This window comes from Pogona vitticeps, chromosome W (assembly GCF_051106095.1).
Source record: "Pogona vitticeps strain Pit_001003342236 chromosome W, PviZW2.1, whole genome shotgun sequence".
NCBI classification, from domain to species: Eukaryota; Metazoa; Chordata; class Lepidosauria; order Squamata; family Agamidae; genus Pogona; species Pogona vitticeps.
Genome location: NC_135798.1, coordinates 3085531 through 3112534, shown reverse-complemented (window position 1 = coordinate 3112534; position 27004 = coordinate 3085531). Strand labels below are relative to the sequence as shown.

Below are 27004 nucleotides of genomic sequence, written 5' to 3'. Positions count from 1 at the left end.
CCAGCCAGGCAGTACCACTTACCCTTTTCCCAAGTCTGTTCTAATGAGCAATTAATTGAGAACAACCAAAGCTAGAAATCATGAGTTTTAAAGTCTGTCAAGACAAACAAAACTCACGGTGGTAATGGACTCAAGTAGCATCTCTGTGGCCTGTCACTTAGTATTTCAGATTTGCTGTTCAAGAGACCAAATTTAGGATTTTAAGAATTATTGTTTTATTAGAAAAATAAAGAATTTAGAGATATTCAGTTTGTTGCAAAAGCATAGCATTCCAGTAGATTTCCATGAATAACAGCAGTTAGAATCTTAGCAAATTCCAGCTACAAAAATAAAATAAAAAACTCTAAAACTAGCTTAGAAAGTAAGCTAGGCATAGTCCCCTTTTCTGTATGCTTTCTCTGAACTACATCCTAGCATAACAGCAAAAACTAGCATTTGGAACTCAAAACTCCATCCTAAAATCAATACTAAAATCATTCCAAAAATCCAAGCTCTCTCCGTCTCCATTCGCCATTTTTCTTTCATGCTGGGACCACCCTTCTTCTCCACTGTTCTGTGATGTTAACCAATCAGCATAAAGGGCTGTCTCTTCACACTCCACCTTCATTTCCCACGGGATGTGCAGGTGTTGTTGTCCTTTGTCCTGATGATGTGTCTTGGCTCCTTATTGTCTCTGGCCAAGGCAGCTTCATGGAAAATTCCAGTTAGCTCTAGGAGAAACAGCTTCGCGAAGCATCCAGTTATGCTAACACAGACCAATATGGATTCCTTCTACAAAATTCCATGACTTCAAATCCCATTAGTAAATCACATTTTAGTCTTAATAACCTAAACCATGACATGCCACCTCTGGGAGTTCCAAAAATCTGAAACAGGAAATCTAGTTTCCATTTTTGGCTACTAATTACAATAATAAGCAGTAATTAGCTGGTTACATAGTGCAAATACTAATGATGAACTTTAACACATTCAAAATAGCATTTAATCTAGCAAAGCATTGAGGTAGAAAAACATTCTAACAGCAACATGTAAATACATTCTTTAGGTTAAGCACTTCTACTATCTGAAAAATAGAAAAACAGTCATGTTAGTAATACTCAATACAGTACGCACTCTACATGTGCTCAGGAACATATCAGTAGTGAAACAGTGAAACATTAACAGTGTTTCAACGGTCTGTCACATCTTGATCTTCACAATACATTCTGGAAAGACCATCTGCCACAACATTCAACTTTCCAAGAATGTGCTGAACTTCAAAATCAAAATCTTGTAATGCCAAATGCCATCTCAGCAATTTCTGATTGTGAGATTTCATCTTCTGCAACCAAACCAAAGCTCTATGATCTGTCTGCAGAGTGAATTTACATCCCCACAGATAAGGCCTAAGAAGATTAAGAGACCAGATAATAGATAAGGCCTCTTTTTCTGGAACTGAGTAATTTCTTTCTCTTTCTAAGAGTTTTCTGGAGAAATATGAGATTGGATTAGGAATCCCATCTTCCCCTTTCTGTAACAGTACAGCTCCAAGACTCAAATCTAAAGCATCTGTTTGTAGAATGAATGGTATGTCAAAGTCAGGTGATTTTAGTATAGGTGCAGCACTAAACTTTGCCTTTAAGGCTTCAAAAGCACCTTGACACTCAGGTGTCCATTTTTCCTTGACAGGCTGTCTTTTCTTAGTTAGCTCTGTCAAAGGCGTTGCCAAATAACTGAAATCAGGAATGAATTTTCTTTAATAGCCAAATAGGCCCAAAAAGGATTGAACTTGTTTTTTAGTTGTAGGAATAGGCCAATCATTTATGGCTTGCAAAGGCTGGATTTCTCCTTGTCCAATTAAATGACCCAAGTACATGACTTTTCCCTGCATCCACTGACATTTAGTCGCTTTGACTGTCAATCCTGCTTGCTGGATTCTAGACAACACACTTTCAATGTGTGACATGTGAGATTCAAAATCAGAACTGAAAACTGCAATATCATCAAGATAAACACTAGCAAATGTAAGACCATGCAAAAGCTTGTCTATCCTCTGAAATGAAGCACCGGCGTTTTTTAAAACAAATGGTAAAACATGACAAAGCTCTTTCCACATTCCATGCATTCATGTGGTTTCTCCCCAGTGCAGGTTCCTTGATGTAACCTAAGGGCATCACCGCGACTAAAGCTCATTCCATTCATTTATGTGGTTTCTCCCTAGTGTGAGACCTTTGATGTACCCTAAGGTGACCACTGAGACTAAAGCTCTTTCCACATTCCATGCATTTATGTGGTTTCTCCCCAGTGTGGGTCCTTTGATGTACCCTAAGGTTACCACTCTGACTAAAGCTCTTTCCACATTCCATGCATTTATGTGGTTTCTCCCCAGTGTGGGTCCTTAGATGCGGCGTAAGGTCACCACTGCGACTAAAGCTCTTTCCACATTCCATGCATTTATATGTTTTCTCCCCATTGTGGGTCCTTTGTTGTACCCTATGCTGACCACTCTGAGAAAAGCTCTTTCCACATTCCATGCATTTATGTGGTTTCTCCCCAGTGTGGGTCCTTTGATGTATCCTAAGCTGACCCCTGTCACTAAAGCTCTTTCCACATTCCATGCATTTATGTGGTTTCTCCCCAGTGTGAGACCTTTGATGTGACGTAAGGGCATCACTGCGACTAAACCTCTTTCCACATTCCATGCATATATGTGGTTTCTCCCCAGTGTGGGTCCTTTGATGTGACGTAAGGTAACCGCTGAGACTAAAGCTCTTTCCACATTCCATGCATTAATATGGTTTCTCTCCAGTGTGGGTCCTTTGATGTAACCTAAGATTACCACTGCGACTAAAGCTCTTTCCACATTCCATGCATTTATGTGGTTTCTCCCCAGTGTGGGTCCTTTGATGTGACGTAAGGTCACCACTGCGACTAAAGCTCTTTCCACATTCGATGCATTTATGTGGTTTCTCCCCAGTGTGGGTCCTTTGATGTAACCTAAGATTACCACTGTGACTAAAGCTCTTTCCACATTCCATGTATTTATGTGGTTTCTCCCCAGTGTGGGTCCTTTGATGTACCTTAAGGTCACCACTGTGACTAAAGCTCTTTCCACATTCCTTGCATTTATGTGGTTTCTCCCCAGTGTGGGTCCTTTGATGTACCTTAAGGTCACTACTGTGACTAAAGCTCTTTCCACATTCCATGCACTTATGTGGTTTCTCCCCAGTGTGGGTCCTTTGATGTGATGTAAGGTTACCACTGCAACTAAAGCTCTTTCCACATTCCATGCATTTATGTGGTTTCTCCCCAGTATGGGTCCTTTGATGTGAACGCAGATTTCTTCTCCCGCTGAAACTCTTTTCACATTTCATGTTTTTGTATCGATTCGATTTCGATTTCGATACCTTTATTGGCATATGAACAGACGACAGGAAAACATAGGTACAAACAAACAATAATCAAAGGGAAAAGTAAGGTGAAAAATACTCTCAAAGCAACGGGGAATATCATAGATTATGGGTTAAAACAGAAATTTCCAATAGATAGCCAGCAACGGCAGATGTAATCAAAGGACAAGAATCGCTCAGGAAAAAAACTAGGGAGTTGGGAAAAAGAGAAAGCCACGGTTCAAGACAGAGCTTTCTCAAAGAAGAATGAGCCGGGCAGTGAAATAAAATATGATCCAGGGAATCTGGTAAAGTATGACAGAAGAAACAGAGCCTATTTGCACGGGGAATCTTGGAGAAACGGCCTACATGGACCGCCGATGGGAAGATATTCAGACGAGCTTGCATAAATGCTCTTCTCTGGTCAGGATTAGTCAGTAAAGAGAAGTAGTTGGAAGGACGTCCTAGGGAAGGAGGAAGACTGAAAAAAAGGGGAGAACAGGTGGGGTTCAAATCGGCTGAAAGTGTCTCATACTCGAGCTGCCAAAGTTTGTGTTTGATCAAGGAATGGGCCTGTTGTAATCCAAGATCGAAAAGGGATTCTAGATTCAGTCCTAAAGAGAGAAGTTTAGAATCGATCAGTTGGAACCATTTCGATGTGTAAGAATCACTAAGAAGATCAAAAAGGAGAGAGTTAGAGTGGAGATGGATGCGGAGCCAGTATTTGAAGGTGGTAACCCAGGCAAGGGTAGACGGAAGGTGGGTTCCCAATTCGAGTACCATGGTGGAGAGGCGGATCATATTGGGAACACCTAAGATCTTTCTGAAAAAAGCAGCAGCAATGGAATCAATGTCATGGTTTACGGCCTCTATCCAGATGGGCACCCCATAAAAAAGGTGGGATAGGAGCTTACACTGAAAAATATGCATGGCTGCTGGGATAAATTGGTTGCCCGAAAGATAATGAAATTTTGAAATTGCATTGAGTTGGGTAGTTGATGTGGAAATAACCAGTTTTTTATGTGGAGTCCAGTTTAGTTTGTGGTGAAAAGTGAGCCCAAGGTATTTAAATGTTGGCACTTGCTGGTAGGAGTGTGTACCGACTGACCAAAAAGACAAAGGACTAGATTTAGAAAAAACAACTATTTTTGTTTTGGAGGAATTTATACAAAGATCATTAACGGAACAGTAATCTTGAAATTTGGCTAAAAGGAGACGCAGGCCGGCTTTGGAAAGGGAGAGCAGGACTGCATCATCTGCGTAAAGGAGGACTGAAAGAGGGGCACCATTAAGAGAAGGGGAAGAGTTGGCAGCTTTAGATAAGAAAGGGGGAAGATCTGCTAAGAACAAGTTAAACATTAAGGGGGCTAATATGCACCCTTGACGGACACCCCTGTTGACTTGAAACCTATCAGATAGAATATTGGAGTTTGGAAGACGGATCTGGCATGAGTTTGAAGAATGAAGGCGCCTAAGCAGAAAGAGTAGTCGAGGGTCAATGCCCCATTGGGATAGTTTGTCCCATAAAAGAGATCTGTTAACGGAGTCAAAGGCACCTTGAAGATCTACAAAAGCGGCGAACAGTCTAGATTTATGGTGGATGGAGTATTTTTCTGCTAGATGAGACAAAAGAAGAGCGTGATCAAGGGTGGAGGCTCCAGAGCGAAAGCCTATTTGCTCTTTCCCCGGAAGATTGATGGAAGAGGCCCAAGCAGAAAGTTTGGAAAGAAGAAGTTTTGAATAGAGTTTGCCAATATAGGATAAAAGACTGATTGGACGGTAGTTACTGGGTAGGGAGGGATCACCTTTTTTAAATATTGGGATCAGGGTGGAAATTAACCAGGAGTTGGGAAAGATACCAGAGTGGTTAACTAAAGTGAAGAGATTGGCCAAGTAGTGAGACCACCAGTGAGGGTTACTGGTCAGAATCTCAGTGAGGATTTGATCTGGGCCTGGAGCCTTACCAGATTTCAATGAGCTGATTAAATCCAATATTTCATCAGAGGTAACGGGAGGCCAATCAGAGAGGGCCTGCAGTGAGGAATCGGGAGAGGGGTTAGAATTCGGGGAGAAAAAAATTGTAGAGAAGTGGGCTATCCATACCTCCAAAGAGATAGAGGAGGAAGGATCGGGAGAAAAGGAAGTAGTGGAGGAAGAAACCAGAGACCAGAAGGACTTGTAATTATGTGATAGAATTGCTTGAAGCAGGTCAGACCACTTGCGTTGGGCGGAAAGATGTTTTTTTGAGTCTAGGAATAATAAGCAGGATCTTCTGGCAATAAGGTAGAGATGTAAAGAGGCTGGGGTAGGGTTAAGGCGGAAGGAGTGAAAGAGGGACCTAACTTGCTTCTTAGCCTGCCAACAGTGAGAATCAAACCAAGAGGTAGCTCGGTTATGAGAAGGGAGGTTAGTTGGACTGCTAAGAGAGATAACTAAGGAGTCAAGAAGAGTGTTGTAGGAGGTAATAGCTGTAGAGATAGAGTCAGTTGTAGCAATGGTACGGTTAAGATTGGAAATCTCTGGTAGTAGAGTCCAAGAAAAGAAGTCAGTTTCTGTTTTAGGAGACCATTGAAGACGGGAGGAAAGTTGTGAAGGGGGGGTTAGAGGGGAGGGAAGCGAAGAGGGAAAGGTTAGGGACAAAAGAAGAGGCAAGTGATCACTGTCGGCACGGGCTCCAACAGAGAAATCAGAGAGAAAAGGGAGGAGGGCTGGAGAAGCAATGGCGTAATCAATTACGCTTGGTCCCCTAATAGAAAGATGGGTATATTCCCCAGGAATGTCCTTACCCCATGTGCCATTGAGGATGGCAATATGAAGGTTGAGGCAGAGATTGATTAAAAAGGTAGCATGAGGAGTGATAATCTTGTCTCTGGAAGTCCTTGGGCAATTGAGCCAGGGGGGAAACGACTCATCAAACTCCAAATTTATTTGTTTGGTTAGAGCAGAATTATTGGGTCCTAACCGGGTATTAAAGTCCCCCAAGATCAAAATATGGGCAGATGGATTAGCTTCCAGATTAAGATTGAAAAGATTCTCTACCTCCATCCAGGTGCTATTCAGAGAAGAGGATGGAGGCGGGAAATAAAGGTTAAGAAGTAGAATTTTAAATTCGCCGTACTGAAGGAGGAAAATTTGAATATAGGATGAGGGGGAAGGGATGGAAATGAGGTTAAATAGGGAGGAGGGTTTAAAAAAGCAACAAAGACCTGGGGAGGGGCGCCCACTTGATTTAGATTTAACAGCCGGGAGATGGTAAGTAGAAAAACGCGGGATAGATGGAGGGGCTAATAACCAGGTCTCCTGTAGGAGAATAATATCAAAGCTAGAGAGAAACTTAAGCAGATCTTTATCCGAGGCTTTTTTTCTCCAGCCACCTATATTCCAAGAGATCAGTTGGAGGGAGGGTTGGGGAGATGGGGGGGCCAGGGGGGGAACAGTCAGTCTGCAGGAGGCAGTGTTAGAGTCTAGAAGAGGGGAGGAATTCACAGAAGGCAGAATGGGGTCAGGGACTAGAGGACGGGCAGGGTCAGAGGGTGAGGCTGGAGCATCTAGTGCAGGAATAAGGTTGGTAAAATCAAAATTAAGTGGAGGGGGTTTCTGGGACATAGCGTCGACCAATGCGAAAGAGCTGGTTGAGGCACCCCGGTTGACAATACATGCGGGAGATAGGGGAATATGGGGAGGAGAAGCAGCAGGAGGATTGGAGCATGCAGGAAGGCAGTCACAAGCTTCCAGTTGGATTGAGGCAGACACAGTGTCCGGCTGGAGATCTGAGATGAGGTCTTGAGGCTTCTCCTGAGAAATAGAGGAGTGTTGCAGGATGGAGGAAGAGGGGATCAAGGGAGATGTCAGGTGGTCCATCAGCCTAGAGGCATGGGGTGCTTCATCACTCGTTGGAGATGGAGGGATCGGCGAAGTAAAGGCAAGCAGCAAGGAATCCGAGGGAGGGTGAATAGATCTGAGAGTTCGAGACGAGTTTGTCCTCTTGGGCGAGGGAGAGGCGCCAATGGAAGGAGATTGCAGAGAAGCTTTCGTTGAAATAAGCTTGGCAGTGATGGTATTCTTGAAGAAGCGGTGAGGGGTAATACCCCAATGTCGTAATAGGTTCACAGACGAGAATAGCATCCCAGGAACATAATTCGAATGAAAGGTCAGCAGTAGTCTAGTTGAGTGATAGGATGTTGACAAAGTCTCAATCCTGGAGAGATCGATGTTCCGGGTATTCACTTTTAAAAGGAAGGCGAGATGTCTCTTCGCCAGGAAGGTTCTAGACCAGCGTGGACAGCTTGTGAAACCGCTAGGGGGACAGACTGTAATAACAGCAGCATAAGGAACATAGACCAAGTGCATTGTGGATTTAGGAGGAGCTTGAGGAAGACATCCATCAGGAAGGAGGCAAGGAGGAATTGCCTTGCAAACGTCAGAGTTAGGTTTGTCCGATGTTCTATGGAGGCAAGATGGAGACTGTGGAAAACTAGGGCGTGGGCCCTTTAAGAAATCTGTAAGAAAAGTAAGCTGAGAAAAAATCTGGGAAACCGTTCTTGCAGTTAATGTAGAGTAATGTTTCACAAGTTCTATAACATCACAGTCCAGGAGAGAATTCTCACTAGGCAGCTGCTTGGTACAGGATTGTTTGGGAGGAAGAGTAGATGAAAGGATATGGTCCTTCTGGGCCATGTTGGTAGAAGGAGCTCTTCGTGACGACGGTGTTGTAGTCGGTGTTGAAGGACGGGGTGAAAAATATGAGTCCAACCGCAGCTGTTTGGATGAAGGTAAAATCTGTGACAAATCGGGACTGTTTTTGTATCATTTCTCCCCAGGGTGAGTTCTTTAAACTGAACTAGTGGCACTGGTCTGAATCTTTCTCCACACTTCAGGCGTTTAAGCCATTTCTCCTTTAGCTCATGGGTTTTTCCAAGCTTTTCTTCCCAGCTTCACCCTTGACTGTTTTCGGGGCCAGAAGAAGTATAATTCTGGCCATCGTGTGTTACCTGATAGAGAAAAAAGGAGATGTCTTGAGAATATAGCAGAGAGCAGAATCTAACTGGAGGTCAAACCAAAAATTTGCTCTGTCTTTGACTCCTTTGAAAGGCATATGTCTCCTGAAGGCTTGACTGGCAACATTTGAAAAATTTGCCGTATTGTGCAAACAACATTGGACTCCCCTTGCCTGAATTGATACTTCCCAAAGGGCCAGTGACGGGAAAATATAGTTGATTAATATTAACCACTATCCAAAATACTATTAAACATGGGCCATCAAGTCAATTCTGACTGATGGCAACCCTTTTTTCGGGGGTTTCTAGGTAGAGAATACTCAAAAGTCGTTCCCCATTCCCTGGTTCTGGGACCTTGCAGTTTTCCAAAGGCCACACAAGCTGACCTTATCCGTGGGAGACACAGCAAGGAACCTCTGGTTCTGCAACCAGATATTTAAACCACAGAGCTATCCAGCCAGCTTACTCAGAAATACAAGGAGAGGGTTTGATTAGAATTGAGGTTTTACTGGAAAAGTTCCATGGTTTACTTGCAAATTTCTTCCACTGTACAGTACTTTATTTAAAGGCATTGCAAATCCATAAATATATTGAAAATGGTGAACCCATGAAAAGAGAAAGGGAAGGAAGAGCTGGAGAACCTGGATTAATAAAAAGCCACTGTTGGCTCATATTTAGCTTGAGATCTACAACAATTCCAACATCCCTCTCGCTCATAGTTTTTCTGAGCCAAGTGTGCAAGTGGTTTCTTTTTCCAAGGTGCAGGACTTTGCACTTGACCGTGGCCAGGTAGGATCCTGCCAAAAAGAGAGGGGAAATATTATTAAATGTTGCAGTGAGGGTTTATGGATTAGGGTTTTTTTAAAGGAAAATTGGGTGTTGCTTTGCTGGGGTATGTCATCAGAGTATGGGACCAAATGGAGATAGGATGCTAAAATGGAATGGTTTAAAGTCTTGATAAATAAAGATAAATGTTAATGGATGAAGAGGAAGATAAATTAAACCCTACCAAGAATGAAACAAGGTATAATATTATCATATGAAATAAACTGATAAATAGAACTGACATGCAGGATTTTTGGAGAGAAGTGAAAGGAGATGTAAATTAGTTTACTTTTTATTCATCAGCATCTATGTTATTTTAGGATAGATTATATATATTTGCATCTAGTGATTGTGATTTAGAGTTTGTAAGACAGACGTAGGGTTAATAAAAGTAGCAGATCACATATTGGTAAATATGAATTTTAAGGGTACATGTGATTATAAAGAAGCTAGGAGGTGGAGGTTACGTACAGGAATTTTATGTCAAAATGTTCGTATAGATCAGGTCACTGAGAAATTCAGTAAATTTAATTCTTCAACGTACTCACATAGGAAAGCCAGAGAAACAAACTGCGTGTAGGTCAGCCAAAACCCTGAAGCTGATTCACTGGGAAAGTTTGAGGCTGCTGTAGCCACGGGCAGGCGCCTGGGATTGTAGGGGCTGAAGTTGGTATAAAAGCAGGTCAGGCAGAGCATTCGTTGCTGCCCCTTTGCTTAAGGGTGGTCAGGCTGAGAGTGGACTCGTGAGCAAACACTCATATGTTCTGTACACTCCAGTGGCCAAGAGGTGGAGCAGGAGTCCTCCAGCACCACTACCGTTCACAGAGTGACATCCCACAAGGGGAAATCCCAGAAGCTGACAGTCTGACAGTCCACCGATTCTCTCCCAAACCCAAGTTCAAAGGTCATGGCTGTTTTTCAGCAAGTGTGGGTGGCAGTGAACAGAAGAGAGAGTGTCCTGGGTAGACCATCTTCACTGCTCCCAGTCCTGCTGTCAATATTCAGGCTGCCCTCTCCTATGGGAAGCTTGGCAACTTTTTCTCCTGCTGGCAACACAGGCACAACATTGTGCAGCAATACTGGAACTTTTTTTTTTTTGAATCCCGGCTACAGAAGCAAATACCCCACATTCATGCTGTAAAGTTATATAAAATAAGCCAAAGCAAACAGAACCTGAATTTTACAGCCATGAACACTCAGCATAGAGATCATGTCCAACAGGTGTGCCCGACAGGGACACGGGAACACGCAACTTAAGAGTGAAGATGACATCACAAGAGGCACTTCAAAATGTACTCCATTTATTCTCTTTTTTCTCTGTTTTGCATTACTTCAGCATTTTGTTGTTTATTCTTTCCAGTGGAAACCAGCACAAAATTGAATGAGCTCCTTATGGCTTCTTAACTTATCAGGAGCTCTGACTAAAGCTCTTTCCACATTCCATGCATTTATGTGGTTTCGCCCCAATGCGGGTTCTTGGATGTTGTAAGCTTCAACAGTCCTCCTAAGAGAATCTGAAAGCCGGAATAGAGAGGTTATAAGTCCAATGTACCCCTATTTGGATTGAGATGAGTCCTTGTCTCACCCAGGGTGTCCCACTGGCACTCATACACCAAGTCTATTCTGTGGTAAAAGCATTCCTTAGAACTGCCTTTACACGAGACAGGGAGGGATTCAGAATGATCAGTCCCTATTGCCTGCAAAATCGGGTCCTGTAATTTTGCTCTAGGCGACTTCTCACTCCTTCACCCAAGTCTGTCTCGATTTTAATTAAACAATCTGGAAGGTCTGCTCTTCCTCTTTTATTACTTTAGGACCCTCATTTGGTAGCGTAATGTGGCCAGATCAAAACAATCCTAGTTCTAAAATATCCAATTTACTACAGTAGCTTGGTCTAAACAAGGAGACAGCTTACAGACAATTTGTCTTTTTATATTTTATTACAAAAGGTATCATTTCAACAAGCTCATTTTAACGTCATTCAGTATTTCCAAATTATTTCCAAAATAACCCCCAGCCTTAGCCACCAGTCATTTCCTCTATAAAGTGAAAATAATAAACAGTCTAGCTATATCTTAAACATTCTTACACAGTCTTCTGTTTAAAGTTCTGCCAGACGCGTCTCTCTCCGTGTGTCGTCTCTGGCTGTCGTGAAAGCAAACTCTCGCCCATCTCTCTTCTCCGTCCTCTCCTTCTCAGTCCTTCTTCACCCATCTTTCTTAAATTAAGCATTTGTGTCCTTGTTAGTTGGAGTTTTGATAAGATAACGGTCATCTTGACTTTTTTTTTTCTTTAGCTGGAGAAGAACTGCCAGTCCTGCTGTCAATATTCAGGCTGCTCTCTCCTATGGGAAGCTTGGCAACTTTTTCTCTAATTAGCACCTGGACACAAGCAGATTTCTAGCTTTTTCGTTGCAGCTCTGAAATAAATCCTATGAAATACAACTCTATTCTATTTTCATAATCAAATTCATGACACGCCCCCCCTTAAATATAGAAAATACAGAACTATTAGAGTTCTTATTTTGCTACTAACTTAACATTTGATTATGAAAGGTTAACAAGACTACATGTGAACTTAAATCTATCTTAACAAAGTATTAAATTCATAACAGTAATGCCTATCTCTATCAATATATAGACAAGTAAATAAGTTGATTAATAGTAACCAGTAACACATTTGTTCTCTATGAGTATACAGAAAAATAAGCAAGTTAGTTAATTTTAACCATAGATTCAAGGTAACCATATAACAGCATACCATTTTTCAACGATCTGTTACATTATGTTCGATTTTTCTCCCCACATTGTTACAATTAGAATTATTAGGAACAATCTTTTGACTTTTACCCCATTTAGTTACCATGTCCGTAGGTTCATTATCTGGTTTAAAACACGCCACCTGACACTGATACACCATTGCTGATCTGTCTCTATACATTTTTAAACAATTTACATGATACATAATTGGTTTCTTGGATGAATTTAACATTTTCACAAGATAATTCAAATTTCCCACTTTTTGTATGATTTCCCCTGGACCTTCCCAAACTACTTCCAATTTTGAAGGTCTGAGCGGGTTTAGTACCAATACCAAATCACCCACTGCAAACTCTCGGTGACGGGCCTTCTTGTCATGATAGTATTTTTGTTTTGTTTCGGCTTTCAGCAAATTGTCTCTTGCTAATTCTTGCACTGCTAGGAGTTTTTCTTGTAGTTTCCGGACGAAATCCGCAACTGGAACCGTGCTACTTCTGACCACACCTTCCCAGTCTGATCGCAGTAGATCTAATGGTCCTTGTAGGTTTTTCCCAAACACTACCTCACTCGGCGAAAAACCTCCCAGAGAAACATGAGGTGCACTTCTGTACGCAAACAAAACAAAAGGTAATAGTTCGTCCCAAATGTTCCCATATTCTTGGACTAGGGTTTTAATCATCCTCAACAAGGTTTGTTGTCCTCTTTCCACCATTCCGTGAGATTCTGGATGATAAGGAATGCTAAAGTTAAATTTAATTCCGCTAATCTCACAAATTCGGCTCATCAATTCGCTTTTAAAAGCACCGGCTTGATCGCAAATAATTTGAGTTGGTATCCCTATTCTAGAGCATAAATCCACTACAACTCTAGCAATAGTTTGGGCCGAAAGATTGCTGATGGCGTATGCCTCGATCCATCTGCTGGCTTGACAGATGAACGATATTATGTATTTTTTCTTCGACTTCGTGGGTACAAAAGGTCCTAGTACGTCCATTTGAAGAATTTGGAACACTTGATCGGGAATTTCAGTTAGTTGCATATTAGCTTTTGTACAATCAGTCTGTTTCCCTGTTCTTTGACAGTAATCACAGGTACTAACACAGTCCTTGACGGTTTTAGAAATTCCGGGCCAATAAAAATGTTGTGAAATCCGGCTTAACGTTTTTTGGATTCCCAGATGTCCGCTACTTGGATTATCGTGAGCCATTTGTAGAATTTTTCCCCTGTACTCTCTTGGAATGACTAGTTGTTGTACTGGTTCCGCCTGTTCGTTCGATTTTGGGGAATATTCCCGGTATAACAATCCATTTTCCCCCCACAAAAAGGATACTTTTTGTTGTACCGGTTGTCTGGCATAATCGTCGGCTTGTGACCTCAAAGAATCCAACGTAGGGTCTACCATCTGCTTCTGTTTGAATACTTCGGATCCCATTGTTACAGGTAGATCCTCTGGTTCTGTTATTGTTTTGGTTGTACTATCTAGTTCGTTCTCAAGGTGCTGCTGCAGCTGTGTTAATTGTTCCTCTGAGTCATCCTCCGAGTCTTCTTCAGTTGGTACATGTTGCATTGTTTTGCTTTGAGACCTTGTTACAGCTTGTATTGATGTGGATTTTTCAGTATGTTGGTGATTAAGAAACCCCAGGTCGTTGCCTATCAAGAAATCGGGTTTACCTTCATGCATTAATAGATATTTTGCGCCTTTCCAATTTTTGTAGCTAATTTGCACGTAGACTAATGGTACGAATCTCTCGATTATTTCTACGGATCCATAAGTTTTTACTGGACATCTCAGGTTATTTAAGATTAGTTCCGAATCTACAAACGGTTTGTTGATTGATGAGATATCTGCGGTGGTGTGACGTGTGCCATGACGTCACCTGCCTGTCTTCGCTAAGGCTGGAGTTTCCTAGCCTATGGCAGGGCAGGAGGTGGGTCTTAAAGGGGTGGAGTTTTTGTATATAAGGGGGGAGTGCAAAGAGGGGAAAGTTAGTTGGGAGAGTTGGAGAGTTAGAGAGAGAGAGAGAGGGTTGAGAGAGGGCTTGAAAGAAGATCTGTAGACAGGGTTAGATATAGGTTAGGTAATTGAGTAATAGAGTGTTAAGTAACCAAGAACTGTGCAGGGTTAAGGTCTGAGAAATATAGTGTGACAAGTGATTCTTTTACTCAGTGATTTCCATTTTATTTTTGTATTCAATAAATCATCATTTTTATTTTGAAATCCATACTAAGTCTGAAGTGTCAGGTTTATGTGTGGTTGGTGGCAGCGAAGTTGTGTGTGTGAAGGATCGTGACCTGTCATCTCTTGTGGTGACGTAGGAAGAGGTGGCAGTCGCGACAAAACTGGTGCCAGCGTGTGGGATACGAGTTGTCCAGTAGCCCAGTTGCCCAGAAAAGCCTTGGCTAGTGTGACCAGAGCAAAAGGATTTCAGTTAGGTGCACCTGAAGTGGGGTGTGGGTAACTCTCTAGGATTTGTCTCCAGGGGGGAGCAGATCTAGTAGAGAGGCACCTAAACTTCAGAGTGAGGGAACTATGAGCTCTAGAAGGTCCATTTTGTGAGGGAGATTGGCCCAAAGGAGGAGGCTGTTGTGACTTGGTCTGAGAGTCCAGAGTTGGGAGAACTCGGAAGAGACAGACAGACCAAGGGCAGCGAAGATTTGGGATTTCTCTAGTGAACTACAGAACCTGAGAGAAGGTGAAGCTGTGGTGGATTTTGGAAGTAGAGCCAAGGGCAGAAAATTAAAGTAGCTCTAAATCTGGCAAGAGGCCCGGTGAAGGGGCAGAAGCCATTAGAGATTACAGTAACAAGCCTAGCCATATCTGTTGGTATACCCTGTTAAAGCTAGTAAGTGTCAGCTAGGTAACTCAGAGATGAAGTACCTAGGTCACATAGTGGGAGGAGGCCTAATCAAACCTTTAGAGGCCAAGGTAGAAGCAATCCTGAATTGGCCCAGACCTACCACTAAAAAGAAAGTGAGGTCCTTTTTAGGTCTGGCAGGGTATTACAGAAAGTTTATACCCGGTTTCAGTGAGATTGCGGCACCTTTATCAGACCTGACAAAGAAGCAGAGCAGCAACAGCGTTTCCTGGTCGGAAAAGTGCGAGATGGCGTTTGGACAGCTGAAAGATGCTCTAACCAACCATCCAGTGCTGCATGCTCCTGACTTCAACAGAGAGTTCATCATCTACACGGATGCGTCTAATGCCGGTGTGGGAGCGGTACTGTGCCAACAGGATGACAGCGGAGACCAACATCCGGTGGCGTACCTGAGCAAGAAGTTGCTTCCCAGGGAGAAGAATCTTTCTACCATCGAGAAAGAATGTTTGGCGATCATCTTCGCGATCCGGAAGTTGAAGGCTTATGTCTGGGGTCGACATTTTACCTTGTGCACTGATCACTCACCTCTGTCGTGGTTGCGGACTATGAAATCACAGAACAGTAAACCGATGAGGTGGGCGCTTCTTTTGCAGGACTATGATTTCGAGGTTAAGGTGGTCAGAGGGACTATAAACTGTGTGGCTGACGCCTTATCCAGAAGACCGGAAGACGACATCTGAAGAACTTATGGACTCTGTGCATGGTATATGGCAATGTAAAATGTTTGGACAGTTATGTGTTGTGTTATGATAAATGTTATGCATTGCATGTTTTTATATACCTGTATGGCGGAAGTGTAAGTATATTTGAATACTGTAGTTATATTAAACTGTGTTAATAAATGTAATGCTTGATGTTGGTTGCAGTTGTTTTGGGGAAAAAGCACCTTAGCTTTCCCCCACAAAACAACTTATTAAAGGGGGAAGGTATGTGATGTGTGCCATGACGTCACCTGCCTGTCTTGGCTAAGGCTGGAGTTTCCTAGCCTATGGCAGGGCAGGAGGTGGGTCTTAAAGGGGTGGAGTTTTTGTATATAAGGGGGGAGTGCAAAGAGGGGAAAGTTAGTTGGGAGAGTTGGAGAGTTAGAGAGAGAGAGAGAGGGTTGAGAGAGGGCTTGAAAGAAGATCTGTAGACAGGGTTAGATATAGGTTAGGTAATTGAGTAATAGAGTGTTAAGTAACCAAGAACTGTGCAGGGTTAAGGTCTGAGAAATATAGTGTGACAAGTGATTCTTTTACTCAGTGATTTCCATTTTATTTTTGTATTCAATAAATCATCATTTTTATTTTGAAATCCATACTAAGTCTGAAGTGTCAGGTTTATGTGTGGTTGGTGGCAGCGAAGTTGTGTGTGTGTGTGTGAAGGATCGTGACCTGTCATCTCTTGTGGTGACGTAGGAGGAGGTGGCAGTCGCGACAGGCGGTATCCCTAGAGGCGATTATGGTCAAATCTCCTGTAGAAAAATGTAGGGTTACCGGTTCCGAAAAACTTTTCAGTGACCAATATAACTGTTCTTCCGGTAGGATGCTACTGGGCTCTATAACTGAAAATTTCTCCCCTGAGGATGTCTGTTGGTTTACTGTTGTAGAGACTTGAGCTACTCGTAATCCCATTATCCTTGGCACAAACCTTGGCTCCGTTGCTTGCATTTCACTGGTTTCAGAAAAATTTGGATCGACTCCTTGTCTCTGGGGTGGCACATTACATAGTTGATTAATTACATGTGGTTCTGCTGGTTGTTCTTCTGGTATTTCTAGAGATGTTGCACTGAGATAAATCACTTTAGGGGTCGTTGGCTTGAATTTCCGTGGAGTGGGTATGGGTGCCTTCTTGAATTTTCTTGGTGTGGGTAAGGGTGTCTGTCGGAATTTTCGTGGGGCAGGTAAGGGTGGTTTACCAACTTGCTTCCCGTCTTGGTTATCTGATATGGACAGTCTTGGACAATCTTTCTTTAAATGGGCTCCTCCACAATGGAAACAAGCCAAGGGTAAACTAATCTGGCTAGTGTCCATGCTTCTTTGCTCTCCAGCAAAAGACTGTCTTGGTTCAGGAACCACTGTTTTCTTAGCTTCATATAGGCTCTGCCTCCTAGGCACTTCTGGAATAGGCCTAACTCTGGTAATAGGTTCACTCTTCTTGAAGGAAATTAATTCATCGGTTTTGAGCGCCAACGTTTGGAGGTCTGTGCAATTTTTCTCCAATAAGCTACTCTTTAACTCTGGTGGTACTAAATTTAGAAAATGTTCTATATACAGTAGCATTCTTAAGTCCTTGAATGTATTGACCTTGGCAGCCTCTAACCAACGGTCGCCTAACACCTCTATTTGATCAGCAAGGGCAGAATAACTCATTTGAGGGGTCTTCCTCAATTTTCTAAACTGTTGCCTTAGCAGTTCTGGTGTAAAACCTTCTCTTTGGTAAACCAAAATTTTAAACTGTTCCCAAGTTAAATTTTGGCTGGAACTTCTTGCTAAAATGGTGGCTAACTCCAAGGAAACTTGAGATCGTAGAAGTTTTAAATATAATTGTGTTGGCACATTCAGATCAGCACACAAAAATTCAAAAAGTGATAAAAATGAAAAAATGTCATCGCCCTCTTGGTAATATGGTAGGTTTCTCCTGTCAATGTTAGATATTGAGTCTCTGGCTTGTTGTTTCTCAGCAATTTCCGTCTTTAAAATCTGTAGTTTCATTTCGTGGTATCTTCTTGCTTGAAGTTCACTAGCTGTGTGTGCATTCACCCATTGTTTCTGGCAACTCAGGAAGTCTGCCATCATCAGGGTAAGCTATTCTTGCAACCTGAGACTTATATCCTTTGCATCTACTGGACTGCTGCTGGCCTCTGCTCCAGCTGTTCCCCTCTGCATGGTTATTTCTCCTGTTAGCAGGTCCTACTGAGTTGGAACTTGTTCCGCCCCAGTGTACTGCTGTGCCTTTCTTGGCTTCACTTTAGGTTTAACAACTTCTGGATTTGCTTCTATTATTCTTTGGGCATCTTCTTCATCCTCTGGGTTATCTACTTCCCAGTGTTCCACTGCTTCCAACATCTCCTTATCCACCAAAGCACGGGAGGAGCAATAAAACAATTAAACTGTCAGCTTTGACTAATCCTACTTTCCCTTCAGGAAATCCTTTTGGCTCTGGCTTGGGGTAGGAAATTTTCCTTTTTAAACTTTATTTAATCACTTTTAAATTACTTTTATTATCCTGGCTGCTCCTTATAGACTCCTGCTACACTCAAAATAATTTTGCCACTCTGTCACCTGAGTGAAACGAGCTGGCACTTTTTAAACAGCACAATGCTTGTTCCTTAGAACTCTTAAGCCACTGGCAGAATCTCTCCTTGCATCACTTTAGCCTGAGCTTTCTGCATAGGAGTCTTCTCCAGTCACAATAATTTACAACCTTCCCTGCTTTGCTCTGAAGCTCACGCCAGAGAAGTTTCTCTTGTCCTTTATTTAGCAGTGTGTATCTGCTTGCTCACACATCTGCCTTCATAAAACAATTACCAGCGCTAATTCAGCCCTTGAGCAAAGCGCAACCCAAGCTGCAAATATTTAAGCTGTCAGCATGGCATAAACACAGCACATGGATTTGTATCCAAACACAGCCATGATGGCTTGTAAATCAAATCCCATCTGCTACTATACTGTAAACACGGCACGTGAGACTCAGATCCCAAGATGCCACCATGTGGTAAAAGCGTTCCTTAGAACTGCCTTTACATGAGACAGAGAGGGATTCAGAATGATCAGTCCCTATTGCCTGCAAAATCGGGTCCTGTAATTTTGCTCTAGGCGACTTCTCACTCCTTCACCCAAGTCTGTCTCGATTTTAATTAAACAATCTGGAAGGTCTGCTCTTCCTCTTTTATTACTTTAGGACCCTCATTTGGTAGCGTAATGTGGCCAGATCAAAACAATCCTAGTTCTAAAATATCCAATTTACTACAGTAGCTTGGTCTAAACAAGGAGACAGCTTACAGACAATTTGTCTTTTTATATTTTATTACAAAAGGTATCATTTCAACAAGCTCATTTTAACGTCATTCAGTATTTCCAAATTATTTCCAAAATAACCCCCAGCCTTAGCCACCAGTCATTTCCTCTATAAAGTGAAAATAATAAACAGTCTAGCTATATCTTAAATAAACATTCTTACACAGTCTTCTGTTTAAAGTTCTGCCAGACGCGTCTCTCTCCGTGTGTCGTCTCTGGCTGTCGTGAAAGCAAACTCTCCCCCATCTCTCTTCTCCGTCCTCTCCTTCTCAGTCCTTCTTCGCCCATCTTTCTTAAATTAAGCCTTTGTGTCCTTGTTAGTTGGAGTTTTGATAACATAACGGTCATCTTGACTTTTTTTTTTCTTTAGCTGGAGAAGAACTGCCAGTCCTGCTGTCAATATTCAGGATGCTCTCTCCTATGGGAATCTTGGCAACTTTTTCTCTAATTAGCACCTGGACACAAGCAGATTTCTAGCTTTTTCGTTGCAGCTCTGAAATAAATCCTATGAAATACAACTCTATTCTATTTTCATAATCAAATTCATTACATATTCCCAATTTAAAATCATTGAGAAACCAAAATATAATCATGAGTCTTAGAGTCATTCAGAACTCCGAGAACTCAAGAAAATACTGGACTCAAAGCACCATAGTTTGTGGCCTGTTAGAAAATCAAATTAAGTATGGTAACAGGTTGTCTGTTCAAGACACCAAACAAAAGTTCTTAAGTATAATTGTTTTATTAGAAAAATATTTAGTTGAATTCAGTTTATTGCAAAGCATAGCATTCAAAATCATTTCCATAACTAAGGCAATTAGAAACTTAGCAAACTCCAGCTACAAAAATAAAATAATAAAATCACTATCTAAGAAAAATACTCACTAGATAAGGAATAGGTAAGGCAGAGCCCTCCTTTCCATTCTCCTACTAAGAACTACATCCTAGCAAAATACTGGAAACTCCCATAAGAAACCCCCCTTCTTCTCTCTTCACTCTGCTCACCAATCAGGACAAAGGACTGCTCGTCTCTCTCTCCGCCTTCCTTTCGCATGGGACTGCAGGTGCTGTTTCCATTTTCCCTACGTTTTGGCTCTTTCTTTGGCCTTGGCCAAGCTAACTGCAAGATAACATTGCTAGCTGGCTGTGAAGAAAAACAGCATCTCGATGCTTCTAGTAAAAATGACACAGACCGAAAATGGATTCCTTCTACATCATTCCATGACTGCAAATCCCATTTAGAAATTACATTCTAGCTTCAATAACCTACTGTACATCATGACAGATGTAACCTAAGCTTACCACTCTGAATAAAGTTTGCGAGCACCCAGGGGCTTCTAAAAGAACACCTGATGCTTGAACAGAGAGGTTCCAGGTGTAAGTGTACTCCTAAAACATTTGAGCAGAGTCCAGGCAACCCAGCCAGGCAGTACCACTTACCCTTTTCCCAAGTCTGTTCTAATGAGCAATTAATTGAGAACAACCAAAGCTAGAAATCATGAGTTTTAAAGTCTGTCAAGACAAACAAAACTCACGGTGGTAATGGACTCAAGTAGCATCTCTGTGGCCTGTCACTTAGTATTTCAGATTTGCTGTTCAAGAGACCAAATTTAGGATTTTAAGAATTATTGTTTTATTAGAAAAATAAAGAATTTAGAGATATTCAGTTTGTTGCAAAAGCATAGCATTCCAGTAGATTTCCATGAATAACAGCAGTTAGAATCTTAGCAAATTCCAGCTACAAAAATAAAATAAAAAACTCTAAAACTAGCTTAGAAAGTAAGCTAGGCATAGTCCCCTTTTCTGTATGCTTTCTCTGAACTACATCCTAGCATAACAGCAAAAACTAGCATTTGGAACTCAAAACTCCATCCTAAAATCAATACTAAAATCATTCCAAAAATCCAAGCTCTCTCCGTCTCCATTCGCCATTTTTCTTTCATGCTGGGACCACCCTTCTTCTCCACTGTTCTGTGATGTTAACCAATCAGCATAAAGGGCTGTCTCTTCACACTCCACCTTCATTTCCCACGGGATGTGCAGGTGTTGTTGTCCTTTGTCCTGATGATGTGTCTTGGCTCCTTATTGTCTCTGGCCAAGGCAGCTTCATGGAAAATTCCAGTTAGCTCTAGGAGAAACAGCTTCGCGAAGCATCCAGTTATGCTAACACAGACCAATATGGATTCCTTCTACAAAATTCCATGACTTCAAATCCCATTAGTAAATCACATTTTAGTCTTAATAACCTAAACCATGACATGCCACCTCTGGGAGTTCCAAAAATCTGAAACAGGAAATCTAGTTTCCATTTTTGGCTACTAATTACAATAATAAGCAGTAATTAGCTGGTTACATAGTGCAAATACTAATGATGAACTTTAACACATTCAAAATAGCATTTAATCTAGCAAAGCATTGAGGTAGAAAAACATTCTAACAGCAACATGTAAATACATTCTTTAGGTTAAGCACTTCTACTATCTGAAAAATAGAAAAACAGTCATGTTAGTAATACTCAATACAGTACGCACTCTACATGTGCTCAGGAACATATCAGTAGTGAAACAGTGAAACATTAACAGTGTTTCAACGGTCTGTCACATCTTGATCTTCACAATACATTCTGGAAAGACCATCTGCCACAACATTCAACTTTCCAAGAATGTGCTGAACTTCAAAATCAAAATCTTGTAATGCCAAATGCCATCTCAGCAATTTCTGATTGTGAGATTTCATCTTCTGCAACCAAACCAAAGCTCTATGATCTGTCTGCAGAGTGAATTTACATCCCCACAGATAAGGCCTAAGAAGATTAAGAGACCAGATAATAGATAAGGCCTCTTTTTCTGGAACTGAGTAATTTCTTTCTCTTTCTAAGAGTTTTCTGGAGAAATATGAGATTGGATTAGGAATCCCATCTTCCCCTTTCTGTAACAGTACAGCTCCAAGACTCAAATCTAAAGCATCTGTTTGTAGAATGAATGGTATGTCAAAGTCAGGTGATTTTAGTATAGGTGCAGCACTAAACTTTGCCTTTAAGGCTTCAAAAGCACCTTGACACTCAGGTGTCCATTTTTCCTTGACAGGCTGTCTTTTCTTAGTTAGCTCTGTCAAAGGCGTTGCCAAATAACTGAAATCAGGAATGAATTTTCTTTAATAGCCAAATAGGCCCAAAAAGGATTGAACTTGTTTTTTAGTTGTAGGAATAGGCCAATCATTTATGGCTTGCAAAGGCTGGATTTCTCCTTGTCCAATTAAATGACCCAAGTACATGACTTTTCCCTGCATCCACTGACATTTAGTCGCTTTGACTGTCAATCCTGCTTGCTGGATTCTAGACAACACACTTTCAATGTGTGACATGTGAGATTCAAAATCAGAACTGAAAACTGCAATATCATCAAGATAAACACTAGCAAATGTAAGACCATGCAAAAGCTTGTCTATCCTCTGAAATGAAGCACCGGCGTTTTTTAAAACAAATGGTAAAACATGACAAAGCTCTTTCCACATTCCATGCATTCATGTGGTTTCTCCCCAGTGCAGGTTCCTTGATGTAACCTAAGGGCATCACCGCGACTAAAGCTCATTCCATTCATTTATGTGGTTTCTCCCTAGTGTGAGACCTTTGATGTACCCTAAGGTGACCACTGAGACTAAAGCTCTTTCCACATTCCATGCATTTATGTGGTTTCTCCCCAGTGTGGGTCCTTTGATGTACCCTAAGGTTACCACTCTGACTAAAGCTCTTTCCACATTCCATGCATTTATGTGGTTTCTCCCCAGTGTGGGTCCTTAGATGCGGCGTAAGGTCACCACTGCGACTAAAGCTCTTTCCACATTCCATGCATTTATATGTTTTCTCCCCATTGTGGGTCCTTTGTTGTACCCTATGCTGACCACTCTGAGAAAAGCTCTTTCCACATTCCATGCATTTATGTGGTTTCTCCCCAGTGTGGGTCCTTTGATGTATCCTAAGCTGACCCCTGTCACTAAAGCTCTTTCCACATTCCATGCATTTATGTGGTTTCTCCCCAGTGTGAGACCTTTGATGTGACGTAAGGGCATCACTGCGACTAAACCTCTTTCCACATTCCATGCATATATGTGGTTTCTCCCCAGTGTGGGTCCTTTGATGTGACGTAAGGTAACCACTGAGACTAAAGCTCTTTCCACATTCCATGCATTAATATGGTTTCTCTCCAGTGTGGGTCCTTTGATGTAACCTAAGATTACCACTGCGACTAAAGCTCTTTCCACATTCCATGCATTTATGTGGTTTCTCCCCAGTGTGGGTCCTTTGATGTGACGTAAGGTCACCACTGCGACTAAAGCTCTTTCCACATTCGATGCATTTATGTGGTTTCTCCCCAGTGTGGGTCCTTTGATGTAACCTAAGATTACCACTGTGACTAAAGCTCTTTCCACATTCCATGTATTTATGTGGTTTCTCCCCAGTGTGGGTCCTTTGATGTACCTTAAGGTCACCACTGTGACTAAAGCTCTTTCCACATTCCTTGCATTTATGTGGTTTCTCCCCAGTGTGGGTCCTTTGATGTACCTTAAGGTCACTACTGTGACTAAAGCTCTTTCCACATTCCATGCACTTATGTGGTTTCTCCCCAGTGTGGGTCCTTTGATGTGATGTAAGGTTACCACTGCAACTAAAGCTCTTTCCACATTCCATGCATTTATGTGGTTTCTCCCCAGTATGGGTCCTTTGATGTGAACGCAGATTTCTTCTCCCGCTGAAACTCTTTTCACATTTCATGTTTTTGTATCGATTCGATTTCGATTTCGATACCTTTATTGGCATATGAACAGACGACAGGAAAACATAGGTACAAACAAACAATAATCAAAGGGAAAAGTAAGGTGAAAAATACTCTCAAAGCAACGGGGAATATCATAGATTATGGGTTAAAACAGAAATTTCCAATAGATAGCCAGCAACGGCAGATGTAATCAAAGGACAAGAATCGCTCAGGAAAAAAACTAGGGAGTTGGGAAAAAGAGAAAGCCACGGTTCAAGACAGAGCTTTCTCAAAGAAGAATGAGCCGGGCAGTGAAATAAAATATGATCCAGGGAATCTGGTAAAGTATGACAGAAGAAACAGAGCCTATTTGCACGGGGAATCTTGGAGAAACGGCCTACATGGACCGCCGATGGGAAGATATTCAGACGAGCTTGCATAAATGCTCTTCTCTGGTCAGGATTAGTCAGTAAAGAGAAGTAGTTGGAAGGACGTCCTAGGGAAGGAGGAAGACTGAAAAAAAGGGGAGAACAGGTGGGGTTCAAATCGGCTGAAAGTGTCTCATACTCGAGCTGCCAAAGTTTGTGTTTGATCAAGGAATGGGCCTGTTGTAATCCAAGATCGAAAAGGGATTCTAGATTCAGTCCTAAAGAGAGAAGTTTAGAATCGATCAGTTGGAACCATTTCGATGTGTAAGAATCACTAAGAAGATCAAAAAGGAGAGAGTTAGAGTGGAGATGGATGCGGAGCCAGTATTTGAAGGTGGTAACCCAGGCAAGGGTAGACGGAAGGTGGGTTCCCAATTCGAGTACCATGGTGGAGAGGCGGATCATATTGGGAACACCTAAGATCTTTCTGAAAAAAGCAGCAGCAATGGAATCAATGTCATGGTTTACGGCCTCTATCCAGATGGGCACCCCATAAAAAAGGTGGGATAGGAGCTTACACTGAAAAATATGCATGGCTGCTGGGATAAATTGGTTGCCCGAAAGATAATGAAATTTTGAAATTGCATTGAGTTGGGTAGTTGATGTGGAAATAACCAGTTTTTTATGTGGAGTCCAGTTTAGTTTGTGGTGAAAAGTGAGCCCAAGGTATTTAAATGTTGGCACTTGCTGGTAGGAGTGTGTACCGACTGACCAAAAAGACAAAGGACTAGATTTAGAAAAAACAACTATTTTTGTTTTGGAGGAATTTATACAAAGATCATTAACGGAACAGTAATCTTGAAATTTGGCTAAAAGGAGACGCAGGCCGGCTTTGGAAAGGGAGAGCAGGACTGCATCATCTGCGTAAAGGAGGACTGAAAGAGGGGCACCATTAAGAGAAGGGGAAGAGTTGGCAGCTTTAGATAAGAAAGGGGGAAGATCTGCTAAGAACAAGTTAAACATTAAGGGGGCTAATATGCACCCTTGACGGACACCCCTGTTGACTTGAAACCTATCAGATAGAATATTGGAGTTTGGAAGACGGATCTGGCATGAGTTTGAAGAATGAAGGCGCCTAAGCAGAAAGAGTAGTCGAGGGTCAATGCCCCATTGGGATAGTTTGTCCCATAAAAGAGATCTGTTAACGGAGTCAAAGGCACCTTGAAGATCTACAAAAGCGGCGAACAGTCTAGATTTATGGTGGATGGAGTATTTTTCTGCTAGATGAGACAAAAGAAGAGCGTGATCAAGGGTGGAGGCTCCAGAGCGAAAGCCTATTTGCTCTTTCCCCGGAAGATTGATGGAAGAGGCCCAAGCAGAAAGTTTGGAAAGAAGAAGTTTTGAATAGAGTTTGCCAATATAGGATAAAAGACTGATTGGACGGTAGTTACTGGGTAGGGAGGGATCACCTTTTTTAAATATTGGGATCAGGGTGGAAATTAACCAGGAGTTGGGAAAGATACCAGAGTGGTTAACTAAAGTGAAGAGATTGGCCAAGTAGTGAGACCACCAGTGAGGGTTACTGGTCAGAATCTCAGTGAGGATTTGATCTGGGCCTGGAGCCTTACCAGATTTCAATGAGCTGATTAAATCCAATATTTCATCAGAGGTAACGGGAGGCCAATCAGAGAGGGCCTGCAGTGAGGAATCGGGAGAGGGGTTAGAATTCGGGGAGAAAAAAATTGTAGAGAAGTGGGCTATCCATACCTCCAAAGAGATAGAGGAGGAAGGATCGGGAGAAAAGGAAGTAGTGGAGGAAGAAACCAGAGACCAGAAGGACTTGTAATTATGTGATAGAATTGCTTGAAGCAGGTCAGACCACTTGCGTTGGGCGGAAAGATGTTTTTTTGAGTCTAGGAATAATAAGCAGGATCTTCTGGCAATAAGGTAGAGATGTAAAGAGGCTGGGGTAGGGTTAAGGCGGAAGGAGTGAAAGAGGGACCTAACTTGCTTCTTAGCCTGCCAACAGTGAGAATCAAACCAAGAGGTAGCTCGGTTATGAGAAGGGAGGTTAGTTGGACTGCTAAGAGAGATAACTAAGGAGTCAAGAAGAGTGTTGTAGGAGGTAATAGCTGTAGAGATAGAGTCAGTTGTAGCAATGGTACGGTTAAGATTGGAAATCTCTGGTAGTAGAGTCCAAGAAAAGAAGTCAGTTTCTGTTTTAGGAGACCATTGAAGACGGGAGGAAAGTTGTGAAGGGGGGGTTAGAGGGGAGGGAAGCGAAGAGGGAAAGGTTAGGGACAAAAGAAGAGGCAAGTGATCACTGTCGGCACGGGCTCCAACAGAGAAATCAGAGAGAAAAGGGAGGAGGGCTGGAGAAGCAATGGCGTAATCAATTACGCTTGGTCCCCTAATAGAAAGATGGGTATATTCCCCAGGAATGTCCTTACCCCATGTGCCATTGAGGATGGCAATATGAAGGTTGAGGCAGAGATTGATTAAAAAGGTAGCATGAGGAGTGATAATCTTGTCTCTGGAAGTCCTTGGGCAATTGAGCCAGGGGGGAAACGACTCATCAAACTCCAAATTTATTTGTTTGGTTAGAGCAGAATTATTGGGTCCTAACCGGGTATTAAAGTCCCCCAAGATCAAAATATGGGCAGATGGATTAGCTTCCAGATTAAGATTGAAAAGATTCTCTACCTCCATCCAGGTGCTATTCAGAGAAGAGGATGGAGGCGGGAAATAAAGGTTAAGAAGTAGAATTTTAAATTCGCCGTACTGAAGGAGGAAAATTTGAATATAGGATGAGGGGGAAGGGATGGAAATGAGGTTAAATAGGGAGGAGGGTTTAAAAAAGCAACAAAGACCTGGGGAGGGGCGCCCACTTGATTTAGATTTAACAGCCGGGAGATGGTAAGTAGAAAAACGCGGGATAGATGGAGGGGCTAATAACCAGGTCTCCTGTAGGAGAATAATATCAAAGCTAGAGAGAAACTTAAGCAGATCTTTATCCGAGGCTTTTTTTCTCCAGCCACCTATATTCCAAGAGATCAGTT

The 27004-nt window shown here is 42.1% G+C and overlaps 1 protein-coding gene across 1 annotated transcript in view; it reads right to left on the bottom strand.

The window, feature by feature from the left end:
• The window catches only part of LOC144585039 (uncharacterized), a 41659-nt gene extending 18065 nt beyond the window's left edge, over positions 1-23594 (bottom strand). The window contains 2 exon segments of the mRNA XM_078382479.1: positions 2240-3341; positions 22479-23594. Of these exon segments, the coding sequence (XP_078238605.1) occupies positions 2240-3341; positions 22479-23594 (2218 nt within the window).
• Positions 23595-27004: the final 3410 nt, after the last annotated feature.